General features: G+C 42.2%; 1 protein-coding gene across 1 annotated transcript in view; it reads left to right on the forward strand.

Annotated features, from left to right (window-relative positions):
* The first annotated feature begins 1056 nt into the window (after positions 1–1056).
* The window catches only part of LOC142250979 (uncharacterized), a 30326-nt gene continuing 9655 nt past the window's right edge, over positions 1057–21727 (forward strand). The window contains exons 1-4 of the mRNA XM_075323430.1: positions 1057–1140; positions 11309–11622; positions 11863–11937; positions 12178–12266. Coding sequence (XP_075179545.1) covers positions 1057–1140; positions 11309–11622; positions 11863–11937; positions 12178–12266 — 562 coding nt within the window. The remainder of the gene's footprint in view (positions 1141–11308; positions 11623–11862; positions 11938–12177; positions 12267–21727) is intronic.

The following is a 21727-nucleotide window of genomic DNA, read 5'->3' on the forward strand; positions in this document are numbered from 1 at the left end:
GACAGCTGTGGTGTGAGTGGGACAGCTGTGGTGTGGACAGGGTCAGCTGTGGTATGGACAGGGGCAGCTGTGGTGTGAGTGGGACAGCTGTGGTGTGGACAGGGGCAGCTGTGGTGTGGGTGGGGACAGCTGTGGTATAGACAGGGGCAGCTGTGGTCTGGGTGGGGACAGCTGTGGTATGGACAGGGGCAGCTGTGGTGTGGGTGGGGACAGCTGTGGTATAGACAGGGGCAGCTGTGGTCTGGGTGGGGACAGCTGTGGTATGGACAGGGGCAGCTGTGGTGTGGGTGGGGACAGCTGTGGTATGGACAGGGTCAGCTGTGGTATGGACAGGAGCAGCTGTGGTGTGGGTGGGGACAGCTGTGGTGTGGGCGGGGACAGTTGTGGTGTGGGTGGGGCAGCTTTCTCAGCTCTCCTACATTGCTAAATCTAAACATTCTGATTGTGTCAGAACGGCTGCACTTAGTAATCTAAGTGACACATCGCTGGATTCAGGACCTCTTTGCCTACATTTTGCTGCTCTCAGATGAGATAGCAAAAAGATACTGACAGATTCCCTTTAAGTGATGGACGTTGTAAACTGAGTGTCACTTTATTACAGGGTTTGGTTAATTTATGTTTCACTCACTTGTTATATATCAAGCCCTGACACAGATTATGTCACAAGTGATGAATGAGGCGCGATCCGGGCAGCAGGAAACGCTGAAATGGATTTATTTATTACATTTTATTTCTTTTTTTAAATACATCTTGGATGGAATTGAGAATGTGTTATCTTCTGCTCATGAAATCACCATGAATTGCAGTTAATGTTGTCATAAAACACATTTGGGTTGGAGCAATGTAACACTCGCTGGTGTGAAGGCGGCAAGCAGGGGTGGGCCCACGGGACCAAAGGGGGCTGATGTGGGAGGGACTTACTTAGCGGCTACCGGGTATATGCCCAGGCCTCAGATGGTGAGGATGGGATTGGCTGCCGGTAGACACCAGGTGCCACTGCCAGGGCAGTGTCCGGGACTGTGGCCGCTGACCCCCAGGGCAGGGACAGACTCAGGTATGGACAGATGCAGTCTCTGGTGCGGACACAATGGCTGGTACAGACGGGTACCATGGCTACGGCAGGAAAAGCAGGTGAAGCAGGTACAGATATCGGGCACAGGGTATACAGGGCCTGACAACTAGCTAGATAGACAAACACTAACTGACAATGTTCCGCCAGCACCTGCCCTAGTGGGAGGGTGCCTTAAGTAGCTAGAGCCTCTCAGCCATAGTGTGCAATATATATGGAGTGCACTCAAAAGCTGCGTCATACAGCCGACACCTGACTGACAGCAGCGAGGAGAACGATTTTTAATTTCTGCTGTTTAACCAATTAAATGCCAATCTCAACCTCTGACAAGGGCATTTAAATGTTGAAATCCTGGGGGGCATCACAATCTGCATTCCCTCCGGCAACACGATGGCAGCGTGGAAAAAAAAATCCAGCTCACCAGTAATCACTAAAATATGAAAAAAAATCAATATGTTTGGTATCGTGTAATGGGGCCGACCGAAAGGGTTAATGTGGAGGTCATGTCTACACCACAATAATGTAATGCGGCCGACCGAAAGGGTTAATATGGAGGTCATGACTACACCATAACAGTGTAATGCGGCCGACCGAAAGGGTTAATATGGAGGTCATGTCTACACCATAATAGTGTAATGCGGCCGACCGAAAGGGTTAATGTGGAGGTCATGTCTACACCATAATAGTGTAATGGGGCCGACCGAAAGGGTTAATGTGGAGGTCATGTCTACACCATAATAGTGTAATGGGGCCGACCGAAAGGGTTAATATGGAGGTCATGTCTACACCATAATAGTTTAATGGGGCCGACCGAAAGGGTTAATATGGAGGTCATGTCTACACCATAATAGTGTAATGCGGCCGACCGAAAGGGTTAATGTGGAGGTCATGTCTACACCATAATAGTGTAATGGGGCCGACCGAAAGGGTTAATGTGGAGGTCATGTCTACACCATAATAGTGTAATGGGGCCGACCGAAAGGGTTAATATGGAGGTCATGTCTACACCATAATAGTGTAATGGGGCCGACCGAAAGGGTTAATGTGGAGGTCATGGCTACACCACAATAGTGTAATGTGGCCGACCGAAAGGGTTAATGTGGAGGTCATGTCTACACCACAATAGTGTAATGTGGCCGACCGAAAGGGTTAATGTGGAGGTCATGTCTACACCACAATAGTGTAATGTGGCCGACCGAAAGGGTTAATATGGAGGTCATGTCTACACCACAATAGTGTAATGCGGCCGACCGAAAGGGTTAATATGGAGGTCATGTCTACACCACAATAGTGTAATGCGGCCGACCGAAAGGGTTAATATGGAGGTCATGGCTACACCACAATAGTGTAATGCGGCCGACCGAAAGGGTTAATATGGAGGTCATGTCTACACCACAATAGTGTAATGCGGCCGACCGAAAGGGTTAATATGGAGGTCATGGCTACACCATAACAGTGTAATGCGGCCGACCGAAAGGGTTAATATGGAGGTCATGTCTACACCATAATAGTGTAATGGGGCCGACCGAAAGGGTTAATATGGAGGTCATGTCTACACCATAATAGTGTAATGGGGCCGACCGAAAGGGTTAATATGGAGGTCATGTCTACACCATAATAGTGTAATGCGGCCGACCGAAAGGGTTAATGTGGAGGTCATGTCTACACCATAATAGTGTAATGGGGCCGACCGAAAGGGTTAATGTGGAGGTCATGTCTACACCATAATAGTGTAATGGGGCCGACCGAAAGGGTTAATATGGAGGTCATGTCTACACCATAATAGTGTAATGGGGCCGACCGAAAGGGTTAATGTGGAGGTCATGTCTACACCACAATAGTGTAATGTGGCCGACCGAAAGGGTTAATGTGGAGGTCATGTCTACACCATAATAGTGTAATGGGGCCGACCGAAAGGGTTAATATGGAGGTCATGTCTACACCATAATAGTGTAATGGGGCCGACCGAAAGGGTTAATGTGGAGGTCATGTCTACACCACAATAGTGTAATGTGGCCGACCGAAAGGGTTAATGTGGAGGTCATGTCTACACCATAATAGTGTAATGGGGCCGACCGAAAGGGTTAATATGGAGGTCATGGCTACACCATAATAGTGTAATGGGGCCGACCGAAAGGGTTAATATGGAGGTCATGTCTACACCATAATAGTGTAATGCGGCCGACCGAAAGGGTTAATATGGAGGTCATGTCTACACCATAATAGTGTAATGTGGCCGACCGAAAGGGTTAATATGGAGGTCATGGCTACACCATAACAGTGTAATGCGGCCGACCGAAAGGGTTAATATGGAGGTCATGGCTACACCACAATAACCACAAGGAAAATATATAATAATAATAACATTTATTCATTTATATGGTGCTGTTAATGCCACAGCGCTTTACATACATCAGTAACTCTGTCCCCATTGGGGCTCACAATCTAGGTTCCCTATCTGTATGTCTTTGGAGTGTGGGAAGAACCCGGAGGAAACCCACGCAAACACGGGGAGAACATAAACACTGCCTGCAGATCGTGTTCTTAGTGGGATTTCAACCCAGGACCCCAGCGCTGCAAGACTGTAGTGCTAACCACTGAGCCACTATATAATGCTAACCACTGAGCCACTATACAATGGTAACCACTGAGCCATTATGCTGCCCTGAAATGAAATCAGTGCTGGAATTGCAGATATTTCTTAGAATTTTTCACTACTTGGATTTTTCCTCTATTCTTTACTACATTATGAGCATAGAAAATCAGACTCAAAGTTTATAAGAAGCAGTCTGAAGGCACTGATTATTAGTAGATTCCCTGTGTTATTGGTGATTATTAGTAGATTCCCTCTTGTTATTGATGATTATTAGTAGATTCCCTCGTGTTATTGATGATTAGTAGATTCCCTTGTGCTATTGATGATTAGTAGATTCCCTCTTGTTATTGATGATTATTAGTAGATTCCCTTGTGTTATTGATGATTAGTAGATTCCCTTGTGTTATTGATGATGATTAGTAGATTCCCTTGTGTTATTGATGATTAGTAGATTCCCTGTGTTATTGATGATTATTAGTAGATTCCCTCGTGTTATTGATGATTAGTAGATTCCCTCGTGTTATTGATGATTAGTAGATTTCCTCGTGTTATTGATGATTAGTAGATTCCCTGTGTTATTGATGATTAGTAGATTCCCTCGTGTTATTGATGATTAGTAGATTCCCTCGTGTTATTGATGATTAATAGATTCCCTCGTGTTATTGATGATTAGTAGATTCCCTCGTGTTATTGATGATTAGTAGATTCCCTGTGTTATTGATGATTAGTAGATTCCCTCGTGTTATTGATGATTAGTAGATTCCCTGTGTTATTGATGATTAGTAGATTCCCTCGTGTTATTGATGATTAGTAGATTCCCTTGTGCTATTGATGATTAGTAGATTCCCTCTTGTTATTGATGATTATTAGTAGATTCCCTTGTGTTATTGATGATTAGTAGATTCCCTTGTGTTATTGATGATGATTAGTAGATTCCCTTGTGTTATTGATGATGATTAGTAGATTCCCTTGTGTTATTGATGATTAGTAGATTCCCTGTGTTATTGATGATTATTAGTAGATTCCCTCGTGTTATTGATGATTAGTAGATTCCCTTGTGCTATTGATGATTAATAGATTCCCTCGTGTTATTGATGATTAGTAGATTCCCTTGTGTTATTGATGATGATTAGTAGATTCCCTGTGTTATTGATGATTAGTAGATTCCCTCGTGTTATTGATGATTAGTAGATTCCCTGTGTTATTGATGATTAGTAGATTCCCTGTGTTATTGATGATTAGTAGATTCCCTCGTGTTATTGGTGAGATTCCCTTGTGTAGTTGGACTTTTCTTCTTGCTGTTGGAGTTTTGAGTCACGGTTGAATCTTTGATGTGACATCAGATGATCCACAAGGTACAAATTCTCATTTTTTCGCATATTAGATCCATTTTTGATCCTGAGTGTAGCCCGAGCTTGCGACCAATCAGCGCTCAGTGCAATATTCAAACTGGTCTCGGTGACCTGGGGTCTGTCATTGTAGGAGGCAGATGGGGCTTCCGAGTACCCCGGGGACAGAGCAAAGCCACTTACACTGAGCACCACCAACAGACGCTACCGGGCGGACAATGGGCACGCGTCCTGCAGCTGAAGACAATGGACCGAGGGTGATGATGGACAGATTATCACAACAAATCACTGCACAAAGGACAGATCCCTGCTCAGCGGAGGACACCGGAGCGGAACTGGAGTCCCATGGGCGACATTTGGACCTGCCCCCCCCCCTCCATATTGGTCAGATGTATGAGCCCTAATAGCATTCTAATAGATGTGTCCCCCATCCAGGTATATATGTCCCCTATCCTATTATATATGTTCTCATTCCTGGTATAATGTCCTCAACCTGGTATATATATATATAACCCCCATCCTAGTATATAAATAGTCCCCTTCCTGGTATATTTGTCCTCTATCCAGTTATATATGTTCCCCATCCAGATATAATGTCCCCATCCTGGTATAATGTCCCTATCCTAGTATATACTGTATGTCCTAATACTGGTGTATATGTCTCCATCCTGGTATATAGTCCCCATACTGGTTTATATAGTCCCAATCCTAGTATATATGTCCCCATCCTGGTATATATAGTCCGCATCCTGGCATATATAGTCCGCATCCTGGTATAATATATATATATATATATATTCCCTATCATGGACCCATCCTGATATACATGCCCCCATCCTGGTGTGTGTATATATATATATATATATATATATATATATATATATATATATGTGACCCATCCTAGGATATATGTTCCCCATTCTGGTAAAAAAAGTCGCCATCTTGGTTTATATAGTCCCCATCCTGTTATATATGCCATCATCCTGGTATATATATTCCCAATCATGGACCCATCCTGATAAACATGCCCCCATCCTGGTGTAAATATATAGCCCATCCTGGGCCCCTACTGGTATATATGTCCCCCATCCTGGCATATATGTCCCCCATCCTAGGCCCCTCCTGGTATACATTATGTATGTCTCCCATTCTGACACTGTTTTTTGATGTATATAAATATAAGATACGATTCCACTCAACTTCCCTCCCCTCCCCCAGCATGTGGCGTCCATTTCTGAAGCTGGTAACTGACTTCCGCATCAAAGTGATGGGCGGTGTATGACGTCACAGGCACAGGCACACTGACATCAGCTACTGCTACTGTTTTGCCGGCAGCTTGTATTGCCGTGGAGGGACTCGGTGGGTCTCTGCACAGCAATACACTTCAACTGACTGTGTGTCTGAGGATGCACATCCAGATTAAATATGCGCTGCCGCTGGGAGGCCCCTGCACCCCCGGGCTCAGTTCTGTCACACACACATAAAGGGTGCATTATAGTAAACTATTACACTGCAAAGGGCCCCTGTACTGGTCTTATACAGGGGCCCTAATCTGACTGTGTCCACCCCCGCCCCTCAGCGTGCGCCCCTCGGCGTGCGCCCCTCGGCGTGCGCCCCTCAGCGTGCGCCCCTCATAGTGCGCCCCTCAGCGTGCGCCCCTCAGCGTGCGCCCCTCAGCGTGAGCCCCTCAGCGTGCGCCCCTCAGCGTGCGCCCCTCAGCGTGCGCCCCTCAGCGTGCGCCCCTCATAGTGCGCCCCTCAGAGTGCGCCCCTCAGCGTGCGCCCCTCAGCGTGCGCCCCTCAGCGTGCGCCCCTCAGCGTGCGCCCCTCATAGTGAGCCCCTCAGCGTGCGCCCCTCAGCGTGAGCCCCTCAGCGTGCGCCCCTCAGCGTGCGCCCCTCATAGTGCGCCCCTCAGAGTGCGCCCCTCAGCGTGCGCCCCTCAGAGTGCGCCCCTCAGCGTGCGCGCAGGAAAAACCTGCCAGGATCAGGTTTATTATAGAAGTCGATCCTGGTGTGTAATCAGTAGCGATGGTGGCGGGTATAATATCAGCTGCAGATAATGAAGAGGTAATGATAATAGCAGTGGTATTAGCAGTAATATCAGTGACAGAATGAATCAGTAATAATATTAGTATTAGTATTAGATAATGAGCTAGTAATATTAGGAATAGCGGATAATGTTAGAGTAGTAATATCACAAATAATAATATTTTCTATTTCTATAGCGCCAACATATTCCGCAGCACTTTACAATTCAGAGGGGACGGTGCAGCTAATATCAGATATTACTAAGTCACACAATTCACCAGATACCAGAAGAGTGAGGCCTCGATCACAAGAGCTTACAATCTATGAATGGATAACGCAGCAGTGATATTAGTACTGATAGGAGGTAGCATAGCAACAGTAGTGATATTAGTACTATTAGTGCACAGTGTGGCGGGATTAGTATTAGTGATATTAGTAATATTAGTGCACAGTGTGGCGGGATTAGTAACAGTGATATTAGAAATATTAGTGCACAGTGTGGCGGGATTAGTAACAGTGATATTAGTAATATTAGTGCACAGTGTGGCGGGATTAGTAACAGTGATATTAGTAATATTAGTGCACAGTGTGGCGGGATTAGTATTAGTGATATTAGTAATATTAGTGCACAGTGTGGTGGGATTAGTATTAGTGATATTAGTACTATTAGTGCACAGTGTGGCGGCATTAGTAACAGTGATATTAGTAATATTAGTGCACAGTGTGGCGGGATTAGTAACAGTGATATTAGTAATATTAGTGCACAGTGTGGCGGGATTAGTATTAGTGATATTAGTAATATTAGTGCACAGTGTGGCGGGATTAGTAACAGTGATATTAGTAATATTAGTGCACAGTGTGGCGGGATTAGTAACAGTGATATTAGTAATATTAGTGCACAGTGTGGCGGGATTAGTAACAGTGATATTAGTAATATTAGTGCACAGTGTGGCGGGATTAGTAACAGTGATATTAGTAATATTAGTGCACAGTGTGGCGGGATTAGTAACAGTGATATTAGTAATATTAGTGCACAGTGTGGCGGGATTAGTAACAGTGATATTAGTAATATTAGTGCACAGTGTGGCGGGATTAGTAACAGTGATATTAGTAATATTAGTGCACAGTGTGGCGGGATTAGTATTAGTGATATTAGAAATATTAGTGCACAGTGTGGCGGGATTAGTAACAGTAATATTAGTAATATTAGTGCACAGTGTGGCGGGATTAGTATTAGTGATATTAGTAATATTAGTGCACAGTGTGGTGGGATTAGTAACAGTGATATTAGTAATATTAGTGCACAGTGTGGCGGGATTAGTGAGTGATATTAGTAATATTAGTGCACAGTGTGGCGGGATTAGTAACAGTGATATTAGTAATATTAGTGCACAGTGTGGCGGGATTAGTAACAGTGATATTAGTAATATTAGTGCACAGTGTGGCGGGATTAGTAACAGTGATATTAATAATATTAGTGCACAGTGTGGTGGGATTAGTAACAGTGATATTAGTAATATTAGTGCACAGTGTGGCGGGATTAGTATTAGTGATATTAGAAATATTAGTGCACAGTGTGGCGGGATTAGTAACAGTGATATTAGTAATATTAGTGCACAGTGTGGCGGGATTAGTATTAGTGATATTAGAAATATTAGTGCACAGTGTGGCGGGATTAGTATTAGTGATATTAGTAATATTAGTGCCCAGTGTGGCGGGATTAGTAATAGAGATATTAGTAATATTAGTGCACAGTGTGGCGGGATTAGTATTAGTGATATTAGAAATATTAGTGCACAGTGTGGCGGGATTAGTATTAGTGATATTAGTAATATTAGTGCCCAGTGTGGCGGGATTAGTAACAGTGATATTAGTAATATTAGTGCACAGTGTGGCGGGATTAGTATTAGTGATATTAGAAATATTAGTGCACAGTGTGGCGGGATTAGTATTAGTGATATTAGTAATATTAGTGCACATTGTGGCGGGATTAGTATTAGTGATATTAGAAATATTAGTGCACAGTGTGGCGGGATTAGTATTAGTGATATTAGAAATATTAGTGCCCAGTGTAGCGGGATTAGTAACAGTGATATTAGTAATATTAGTGCACAGTGTGGCGAGATTAGTATTAGTGATATTAGTAATATTAGTGCACAGTGTGGCGGGATTAGTATTAGTGATATTAGTAATATTAGTGCACAGTGTGGCGGGATTAGTATTAGTGATATTAGTACTATTAGTGCACAGTGTGGCGGGATTAGTATTAGTGATATTAGTAATATTAGTGCCCAGTGTGGCGGGATTAGTAACAGTGATATTAGTAATATTAGTGCACAGTGTGTCGGGATTAGTATTAGTGATATTAGTAATATTAGTGCCCAGTGTGGCGGGATTAGTAACAGTGATATTAGTAATATTAGTGCACAGTGTGGCGGGATTAGTAACAGTGATATTAGTAATATTAGTGCACAGTGTGGCAGGATTAGTATTAGTGATATTAGTACTATTAGTGCACAGTGTGGCGGGATTAGTATTAGTGATATTAGTAATATTAGTGCACAGTGTGGCGGGATTAGTATTAGTGATATTAGTACTATTAGTGCACAGTGTGGGGGATTAGTATTAGTGATATTAGTAATATTAGTGCACAGTGTGGCGGAATTAGTAACAGTGATATTAGTAATATTAGTGCACAGTGTGGCGGGATTAGTATTAGTGATATTAGTAATATTAGTGCCCAGTGTGGCGGGATTAGTAACAGTGATATTAGTAATATTAGTGCACAGTGTGGTGGGATTAGTATTAGTGATATTAGTAATATTAGTGCACAGTGTGGCGGGATTAGTAACAGTGATATTAGTAATATTAGTGCACAGTGTGGCGGGATTAGTAACAGTGATATTAGTAATATTAGTGCACAGTGTGGCAGGATTAGTAACAATGATATTAGTAATATTAGTGCACAGTGTGGTGGGATTAGTAATAGAGATATTAGTAATATTAGTGCACATTGTGGCGGGATTAGTATTAGTGATATTAGTAATATTAGTGCACAGTGTGGCGGGATTAGTAACAGTGATATTAGTAATATTAGTGCACAGTGTGGCGGGATTAGTAACAGTGATATTAGTAATATAAGTGCACATTGTGGCGGGATTAGTATTAGTGATATTAGTAATATTAGTGCACAGTGTGGTGGGATTAGTAACAGTGATATTAGTAATATTAGTGCACAGTGTGGCGGGATTAGTAACAGTGATATTAGTAATATTAGTGCACAGTGTGGCGGGATTAGTAATAGTGATATTAGTAATATTAGTGCCCAGTGTGGCAGGATTAGAAATAGTGATATTAGTACTATTAGTGCCCAGTGTGGCAGGATTAGAAATAGTGATATTAGTACTATTAGTGTACAGTGTGGCAGGATTAGTAATAGTGATATTAGTAATATTAGTGCACAGTGTGGCGGGATTAGTAACAGTGATATTAGTAATATTAGTGCACAGTGTGGCGGGATTAGTAATAGTGATATTAGTACTATTAGTGCCCAGTGTGGCAGGATTAGAAATAGTGATATTAGTACTATTAGTGTACAGTGTGGCGGGATTAGTAATAGTGATATTAGTAATATTAGTGCACAGTGTGGCGGGATTAGTAAGAGTGATATTAGTAATATTAGTGCACAGTGTGGCGGGATTAGTAATAGTGATATTAGTAATATTAGTGCACAGTGTGGCGGGATTAGTGAGTGATATTAGTAATATTAGTGCCCAGTGTGGCGGGATTAGTGAGTGATATTAGTAATATTAGTGCACAGTGTGGCGGGATTAGTAATAGTGATATTAGTAATATTAGTGCACAGTGTGGCGGGATTAGTGAGTGATATTAGTAATATTAGTGCCCAGTGTGGCGGGATTAGTGAGTGATATTAGTAATATTAGTGCACAGTGTGGTGGGATTAGTAACAGTGATATTAGTAATATTAGTGCCCAGTGTGGCGGGATTAGTAACAGTGATATTAGTACTATTAGTGCACAGTGTGGCGGGATTAGTAACAGTGAAATTAGTAATATTAGTGCACAGTGTGGCGGGATTAGTAATAGTGATATTAGTACTATTAGTGCACAGTGTGGCGGGATTAGTAATAGTGATATTAGTACTATTAGTGCACAGTGTGGCGGGATTAGTAATAGTGATATTAGTACTATTAGTGCACAGTGTGGCGGGATTAGTAATAGTGATATTAGTACTTTTAGTGCACAGTGTGGCGGGATTAGTAACAGTGATATTAGTAATATTAGTGCCCAGTGTGGCGGGATTAGTAACAGTGATATTAGTACTATTAGTGCACAGTGTGGCGGGATTAGTAACAGTGAAATTAGTAATATTAGTGCACAGTGTGGCGGGATTAGTAATAGTGATATTAGTACTATTAGTGCACAGTGTGGCGGGATTAGTAATAGTGATATTAGTACTATTAGTGCACAGTGTGGCGGGATTAGTAATAGTGATATTAGTACTATTAGTGCACAGTGTGGCGGGATTAGTAATAGTGATATTAGTACTATTAGTGCACAGTGTGGCGGGATTAGTAACAGTGATATTAGTAATATTAGTGCACAGTGTGGCGGGATTAGTAATAGTGATATTAGTACTATTAGTGCACAGTGTGGCGGGATTAGTAATAGTGATATTAGTAATATTAGTGCACAGTGTGGCGGGATTAGTAATAGTGATATTAGTACTATTAGTGCACAGTGTGGCGGGATTAGTAATAGTGATATTAGTACTATTAGTGCACAGTGTGGCGGGATTAGTAACAGTGATATTAGTACTATTAGTGCACAGTGTGGCGGGATTAGTAACAGTGATATTAGTACTATTAGTGCACAGTGTGGCGGGATTAGTAACAGTGATATTAGTACTATTAGTGCACAGTGTGGCGGGATTAGTAACAGTGATATTAGTAATATTAGTGCACAGTGTGGCGGGATTAGTAATAGTGATATTAGTACTATTAGTGCACAGTGTGGCGGGATTAGTAACAGTGATATTAGTACTATTAGTGCACAGTGTGGCGGGATTAGTAATAGTGATATTAGTAATATTAGTGCACAGTGTGGCGGGATTAGTAATAGTGATATTAGTACTATTAGTGCACAGTGTGGCGGGATTAGTAACAGTGATATTAGTACTATTAGTGCACAGTGTGGCGGGATTGGTAACAGTGATATTAGTACTATTAGTGCACAGTGTGGCGGGATTAGTAATAGTGATATTAGTACTATTAGTGCACAGTGTGGCGGGATTAGTAACAGTGATATTAGTACTATTAGTGCACAGTGTGGCGGGATTGGTAACAGTGATATTAGTACTATTAGTGCACAGTGTGGCGGGATTAGTAATAGTGATATTAGTACTATTAGTGCACAGTGTGGCGGGATTAGTAACAGTGATATTAGTACTATTAGTGCACAGTGTGGCGGGATTGGTAACAGTCACTGTATTTGTAGCAGCAGCTTTATTATCTGGCACACATTGTTGCGATTCCAGCACGCAGCGCACATGGCGGACGCCCCAGTAGTAATTAGTATCGGGGGCGACAACAATGGACATAAATAGCTGGATTGATTTAATCAGTGACAGTGAAGGCTCCGCCATTAGTCACATCTCCCCTGCCCTCCTCATCCTCATTGGATCGGCATCTTCTGCAGCCAATCAGCAGGCGATGCCATATTTAAAGCCCCCAATCCTGCGGTCACCGCTCGCCAGCTGGGAGCGGAGCCGCCACACAATGCAGCAGACAGATGGTTGGGACAAGCCTCAGGAATGACGCTGCTTTTCAGGGGTCTTGTAATGTCCTGCCCTTGTGGGACCCCTGGGTAGAGGCACGTGTGCGCTAATCAATGACCCCAACATCCCAAACTGTCCCCCCAGCCAATGACTGATCCCAGTGTTGGGGGAAGACGCCATGAATACACGATTATCACACGGCGACGGCTGCTCCATTATAGAACACAAATACAAGATCAATATTTATTTCTCTTCCTCACTTACATAGCGCCATCATATACCACAGCGCTGCACAAACATCACCATCACTGTCCCCATCGGGGCTCACAATCTAGATTCACTATCTATGGAGTGTGGGAGGAAAACCAGAGAGAATATACATACACCTTGCAGATGTCGTCCTTGGTGGGATTTGAGCCCAGAATCCCAGAGCAGCAAAGCAACTGAGCTAACCACTGAGTGCCCATACAGTGCTAACCACTGAGCCACCGTGCAGTGCTAACCACTGAGCCTCCATGCAGTGCTAACCACTGAGCCGCTGTACAGTGCTAACCACTGAGTTTCCATACAGTGCTAACCACTGAGCCACCATACAGTGCTAACCACTATGCCACCATACAGTGCTAACCACTCAGACTCTGTAAAGTGCTAACCACTGAGCCCTCACACAGTGCTAACCACTGAGCCACTATACAGTGCTAACAACTGAGCCATCATACAGTGCTAACCACTGAACCAGCATACAGTGCTAACCACTGAGTCCCCATACAGTGCTAACCACTGAGCCACCGTACAGTGCTAACCACTGAGCATCAATACAGTGCTAACCACTGAGCCGCTGTACAGTGCTAACCACTGAGTTTCCATACAGTGCTAACCACTAAGCCGCTGTACAGTGCTAATCACTGAGCCACCATACAGTGCTAACCACTATGCTACCATACAGTGCTAACCACTCAGACTCTGTAAAGTGCTAACCACTGAGCCCTCACACAGTGCTAACCACTGAGCCACTATGCAGTGCTAACCACTGAGCCAGCATACAGTGCTAACCACTGAGCCAGCATACAGTGCTAACCACTGAACCAGCATACAGTGCTAACCACTGAGCCCCCATACAGTGCTAACCACTGAGCCACCGTACAGTGCTAACCACTGAGTTTCCATACAGTGCTAACCACTGAGCCGCTGTACAGTGCTAACCACTGAGCCACCATACAGTGCTAACCACTATGCCACCATACAGTGCTAACCACTCAGACTCTGTAAAGTGCTAACCACTGAGCCCTCACACAGTGCTAACCACTGAGCCACTATGCAGTGCTAACCACTGAGCCAGCATACAGTGCTAACCACTGAGCCAGCATACAGTGCTAACCACTGAACCAGCATACAGTGCTAACCACTGAGCCTCCATACAGTGCTAACCACTGAGTCGCTGCACAGTGCTAATCACTGAGCCCCCATACAATGCTAACCACTGAGCCGCTGTACAGTGCTAACCCCTAAGCCCCTACACAGTGCTAATCACTGAGCTTCTGTGCAGTGATAACCCACTGAGCCCCCACGCAGCGCTAACCATTGAGCCGCTGTACAGTGCTAACCACTGGAGACCAGCGATAGAACAGCGATGGCTGAAAGCCTCACACCGGAGGAGACCAGCGATGGAGACGTCCATGGCCAGAAAACTTCAGTCATTGCTGAAAATGATTCTCCACAAAGAGTTAAACACGAACAGTTTATTTATGGGAAAGTTACATTGTACAATTATTTCTGATCCCCTGAAATGAGGAGACTTTGTACAAAAATAATTGCAATTTCAATTCATTTCACAGAATATTTTTGTTCCACCCCTTTAATTAATCCTGAAAGTCTCCGCTTCAATTCCATCAGTTATTTCATTTTACATAAAAAATAGCGGCTGCAGAGCTGAAATCACGAAGAGTCGTCACTGGACAAAGATTTTGGACATAACTATATTTGCAGTGTAGATTTATGTTACTCATATTTAGGTGCAATTCTTGTAATTTGCTTATTTGTGTATATTTTTGTGAACCTCGTATTTCTATATATTATGTACATTCATGTGTTTTATTGGAGACAGTGAATATAAATATATATAATTAAATGTGCACTTTTTGTAACTTGTGTGTATGTATTTTTCTATATGTTCACTCTATCCATGTCTTTGCCTTTGTGTGATTTATGTGTACGTTATTGTTTATTTTTATACTTTTTGCACTGTTTATATTGTATATACGTTGTGTATTATTGCACTGTTTATAATTGTATATACTTTGTGTATTATTGCACTGTTTATATTGTATATACTTTGTGTATTATTGCACTGTTTATATTGTATATACTTTGTGTATTATTGCACTGTGTATATTGTATATACTTTGTGTATTATTGCACTGTTTATATTGTATATACTTTGTGTATATTGTATATACTTTGTGTATTATTGCACTGTGTATATTGTATATACTTTGTGTATTATTGCACTGTGTATATTGTATATTGTATATACTTTGTGTATTATTGCACTGTTTATATTGTATATACGTTGTGTATTATTGCACTGTGTATATTGTATATACTTTGTGTATTATTGCACTGTGTATATTGTATATACTTTGTGTATTATTGCACTGTGTATATTGTATATTGTATATACTTTGTGTATTATTGCACTGTGTATATTGTATATTGTATATACTTTGTGTATTATTGCACTGTGTATATTGTATATACTTTGTGTATTATTGCACTGTTTATATTGTATATACTTTGTGTATTATTGCACTGTTGATATTGTATATACTTTGTGTATTATTGCACTGTTTATATTGTATATACTTTGTGTATTATTGCACTGTTTATATTGTATATACTTTGTGTATTATTGCACTGTGTATATTGTATATACTTTGTGTATTATTGCACTGTGTATATTGTATATTGTATATACTTTGTGTATTATTGCACTGTGTATATTGTATATACTTTGTGTATTATTGCACTGTGTATATTGTATATTCTTTGTGTATTATTGCACTGTGTATATTGTATATACTTTGTGTATTATTGCACTGTTTATATTGTATATACTTTGTGTATTATTGCACTGTTTATATTGTATATACTTTGTGTATTATTGCACTGTGTATATTGTATATTGTATATACTTTGTGTATTATTGCACTGTTTATATTGTATATACTTTGTGTATTATTGCACTGTGTATATTGTATATTGTATATACTTTGTGTATTATTGCACTGTGTATATTGTATATTGTATATACTTTGTGTATTATTGCACTGTTTATATTGTATATACTTTGTGTATTATTGCACTGTTTATATTGTATATACTTTGTGTATTATTGCACTGTGTATATTGTATATACTTTGTGTATTATTGCACTGTGTATATTGTATATTGTATATACTTTGTGTATTATTGCACTGTTTATATTGTATATACTTTGTGTATTATTGCACTGTGTATATTGTATATACTTTGTGTATTATTGCACTGTTTATATTGTATATACTTTGTGTATTATTGCACTGTGTATATTGTATATACTTTGTGTATTATTGCACTGTGTATATTGTATATTGTATATACTTTGTGTATTATTGCACTGTGTATATTGTATATTGTATATACTTTGTGTATTATTGCACTGTTTATATTGTATATACTTTGTGTATTATTGCACTGTTTATATTGTATATACTTTGTGTATTATTGCACTGTGTATATTGTATATACTTTGTGTATTATTGCACTGTGTATATTGTATATTGTATATACTTTGTGTATTATTGCACTGTTTATATTGTATATACTTTGTGTATTATTGCACTGTGTATATTGTATATACTTTGTGTATTATTGCACTGTTTATATTGTATATACTTTGTGTATTATTGCACTGTGTATATTGTATATACTTTGTGTATTATTGCACTGTGTATATTGTATATTGTATATACTTTGTGTATTATTGCACTGTGTATATTGTATATACTTTGTGTATTATTGCACTGTGTATATTGTATATACTTTGTGTATTATTGCACTGTGTATATTGTATATTGTATATACTTTATGTATTATTGCACTGTTTATATTGTATATACTTTGTGTATTATTGCACTGTGTATATTGTATATACTTTGTGTATTATTGCACTGTGTATATTGTATATACTTTGTGTATTATTGCTCTTCTTGATTGTATATATATATATCTTGTATTTGTGATATTTCACTGCCAATGTTAATATTATTTCAGACCAGAGATGATTTCATACAAGTATAATTAGGGATTATGGGACCAGAGCCCTTCAGATAAATGGATCCTAAGCCCATAAATTGCAATCCCTTCTATAATTTCACCTGTGACGACCCCAAAATCGTTCATCCAATCAGAATTTAGAGCTACGTTCAAATGTAGCAATCGGTGCTGGTCCTGTATAATGTGCCCCTCACTATTTCCGCAGGTCGGGGACAATGGGGGACATTGTGACCATTTGCCCCCTCTCATCTTCTCCGGTCCCTGCCAGCTGTGACCGCCTGCAGCGCAGCCGCTCCCGATCCCTCCCCGATCACAATAGTGACGGATCTCTCCCCTCCAGGACGGCTCCGGCAGACCCACAAAATATCATCCATTATTCTACATAAAGCAATGCCAATCACAAGCTTCTGCAGAGTAGAACACATTGTGCAGCTGCTGCAGAACCTCTTTGTAGAGCCGGAATATTTATATCAATCTCAGTATTAGAAGCAAGTGATAAAGAGGTTCTGCAGCAGCTGAGACCTGTAATACCACAGTATAGAGCACTATGAGCGGAGGGTCCCTCAGAGCTGACATCTGTCCGCGTCCCCCCCCCCGGCTCTGGGCACTCGGGGGGCTCCTTATTCTTGGCTGGAAACGTCCTAAGAAATGTCAGAGGAATCTCCCGTCTTCTATCTATAGGGAAAATGCTCAAGACACAAATACAGCTATACCTGACTGAGGAGAGGAGACGCCAAATACAGCTATACCTGACTGAGGAGAGGAGACGCCAAATACAGATATACCTGACTGAGGAGAGGAGACGCCAAATACAGATATACCTGACTGAGGAGAGGAGACGTCAAATACAGATATACCTGACTGAGGAGAGGAGACGTCAAATACAGATATACCTGACTGAGGAGAGGAGACGCCAAATACAGATATACCTGACTGAGGAGAGGAGACGCCAAATACAGATATACCTGACTGAGGAGAGGAGACGCCAAATACAGCTATACCTGACTGAGGAGAGGAGACGCCAAATACAGATATACCTGACTGAGGAGAGGAGACGCCAAATACAGATATACCTGACTGAGGAGAGGAGACGCCAAATACAGATATACCTGACTGAGGAGAGGAGACGCCAAATACAGATATACCTGACTGAGGAGAGGAGACGCCAAATACAGATATACCTGACTGAGGAGAGGAGACGCCAAATACAGATATACCTGACTGAGGAGAGGAGACGCCAAATACAGATATACCTGACTGAGGAGAGGAGACGTCAAATACAGATATACCTGACTGAGGAGAGGAGACGCCAAATACAGATATACCTGACTGAGGAGACGCCAAATACAGATATACCTGACTGAGGAGAGGAGACGCCAAATACAGATATACCTGACTGAGGAGAGGAGACGCCAAATACAGATATACCTGACTGAGGAGAGGAGACGCCAAATACAGATATACCTGACTGAGGAGAGGAGACGCCAAATACAGATATACCTGACTGAGGAGAGGAGACGCCAAATACAGATATACCTGACTGAGGAGAGGAGACGCCAAATACAGATATACCTGACTGAGGAGAGGAGACGCCAAATACAGATATACCTGACTGAGGAGAGGAGACGCCAAATACAGATATACCTGACTGAGGAGAGGAGACGCCAAATACAGATATACCTGACTGAGGAGAGGAGACGCCAAATACAGATATACCTGACTGAGGAGAGGAGACGTCAAATACAGATATACCTGACTGAGGAGAGGAGACACCAAATACAGATATACCTGACTGAGGAGAGGAGACGCCAAATACAGATATACCTGACTGAGGAGAGGAGACGCCAAATACAGATATACCTGACTGAGGAGAGGAGACGCCAAATACAGATATACCTGACTGAGGAGAGGAGACGCCAAATACAGATATACCTGACTGAGGAGAGGAGACGCCAAATACAGATATACCTGACTGAGGAGAGGAGACGCCAAATACAGATATACCTGACTGAGGAGAGGAGACGCCAAATACAGATATACCTGACTGAGGAGAGGAGACGCCAAATACAGATATACCTGACTGAGGAGAGGAGACGCCAAATACAGATATACCTGACTGAGGAGAGGAGACGTCAAATACAGATATACCTGACTGAGGAGAGGAGACACCAAATACAGATATACCTGACTGAGGAGAGGAGACGCCAAATACAGATATACCTGACTGAGGAGAGGAGACGCCAAATACAGATATACCTGACTGAGGAGAGGAGACGCCAAATACAGATATACCTGAGGAGAGGAGACGTCAAACACAGATATACCTGACTGAGGAGAGGAGACGCCAAATACAGATATACCTGACTGAGGAGAGGAGACGCCAAATACAGATATACCTGACTGAGGAGAGGAGACGCCAAATACAGATATACCTGACTGAGGAGAGGAGACGCCAAATACAGATATACCTGACTGAGGAGAGGAGACGCCAAATACAGATATACCTGACTGAGGAGAGGAGACGCCAAATACAGCTATACCTGACTGAGGAGAGGAGACGTCAAATACAGATATACCTGACTGAGGAGAGGAGACGCCAAATACAGATATACCTGACTGAGGAGAGGAGACGCCAAATACAGCTATACCTGACTGAGGAGAGGAGACGCCAAATACAGATATACCTGACTGAGGAGAGGAGACGCCAAATACAGATATACCTGACTGAGGAGAGGAGACGCCAAATACAGCTATACCTGACTGAGGAGAGGAGACGTCAAATACAGATATACCTGACTGAGGAGAGGAGACGCCAAATACAGATATACCTGACTGAGGAGAGGAGACGCCAAATACAGATATACCTGACTGAGGAGAGGAGACGCCAAATACAGATATACCTGACTGAGGAGAGGAGACGCCAAATACAGATATACCTGACTGAGGAGAGGAGACGCCAAATACAGATATACCTGACTGAGGAGAGGAGACGCCAAATACAGATATACCTGACTGAGGAGAGGAGACGCCAAATACAGATATACCTGACTGAGGAGAGGAGACGCCAAATACAGATATACCTGACTGAGGAGAGGAGACGCCAAATACAGATATACCTGACTGAGGAGAGGAGACGTCAAATACAGATATACCTGACTGAGGAGAGGAGACGCCAAATACAGATATACCTGACTGAGGAGAGGAGACGCCAAATACAGCTATACCTGAGGAGAGGAGACGCCAAATACAGATATACCTGACTGAGGAGAGGAGACGCCAAATACAGATATACCTGACTGAGGAGAGGAGACGCCAAATACAGATATACCTGACTGAGGAGAGGAGACGCCAAATACAGATATACCTGACTGAGGAGAGGAGACGCCAAATACAGATATACCTGACTGAGGAGAGGAGACGTCAAATACAGATATACCTGACTGAGGAGAGGAGACGTCAAATACAGATATACCTGACTGAGGAGAGGAGACGTCAAATACAGATATACCTGACTGAGGAGAGGAGACACCAAATACAGCTATACCTGACTGAGGAGAGGAGACGCCAAATACAGATATACCTGACTGAGGAGAGGAGACGCCAAATACAGCTATACCTGACTGAGGAGAGGAGACACCAAATACAGATATACCTGAGGAGAGGAGACGTCAAATACAGATATACCTGACTGAGGAGAGGAGACACCAAATACAGCTATACCTGACTGAGGAGAGGAGACACCAAATACAGCTATACCTGACTGAGGAGAGGAGACACCAAATACAGATATACCTGAGGAGAGGAGACGTCAAATACAGATATACCTGACTGAGGAGAGGAGACACCAAATACAGCTATACCTGACTGAGGAGAGGAGACACCAAATACAGCTATACCTGACTGAGAAGAGGAGACACCAAATACAGATATACCTGAGGAGAGGAGACGTCAAATACAGATATACCTGACTGAGGAGAGGAGACACCAAATACAGCTATACCTGACTGAGGAGAGGAGACACCAAATACAGCTATACCTGACTGAGGAGAGGAGACGCCAAATACAGATATACCTGACTGAGGAGAGGAGACGCCAAATACAGATATACCTGACTGAGGAGAGGAGACGCCAAATACAGATATACCTGACTGAGGAGAGGAGACGCCAAATACAGATATACCTGACTGAGGAGAGGAGACACCAAATACAGATATACCTGACTGAGGAGAGGAGACGTTAAATACAGCTATACCTGAAGAGAGGAGACGCCAAATACAGCTATACCTGACTAAGGAGAGGAGACGCCAAATACAGATATACCTGACTGAGGAGACGCCAAATACAGCTATACCTGAGGAGAGGAGACGCCAAATACAGATATACCTGACTGAGAAGAGGAGACGCCAAATACAGATATACCTGACTGAGGAGAGGAGACGTCAAATACAGATAAACCTGACTGAGGAGAGGAGACGCCAAATACAGATATACCTGACTGAGGAGAGGAGACGCCAAATACAGATATACCTGACTGAGGAGAGGAGACACCAAATACAGCTATACCTGACTGAGGAG

Source organism: Anomaloglossus baeobatrachus, chromosome 9 (genome assembly GCF_048569485.1).
Source record: "Anomaloglossus baeobatrachus isolate aAnoBae1 chromosome 9, aAnoBae1.hap1, whole genome shotgun sequence".
Taxonomy (NCBI): domain Eukaryota; kingdom Metazoa; phylum Chordata; class Amphibia; order Anura; family Aromobatidae; genus Anomaloglossus; species Anomaloglossus baeobatrachus.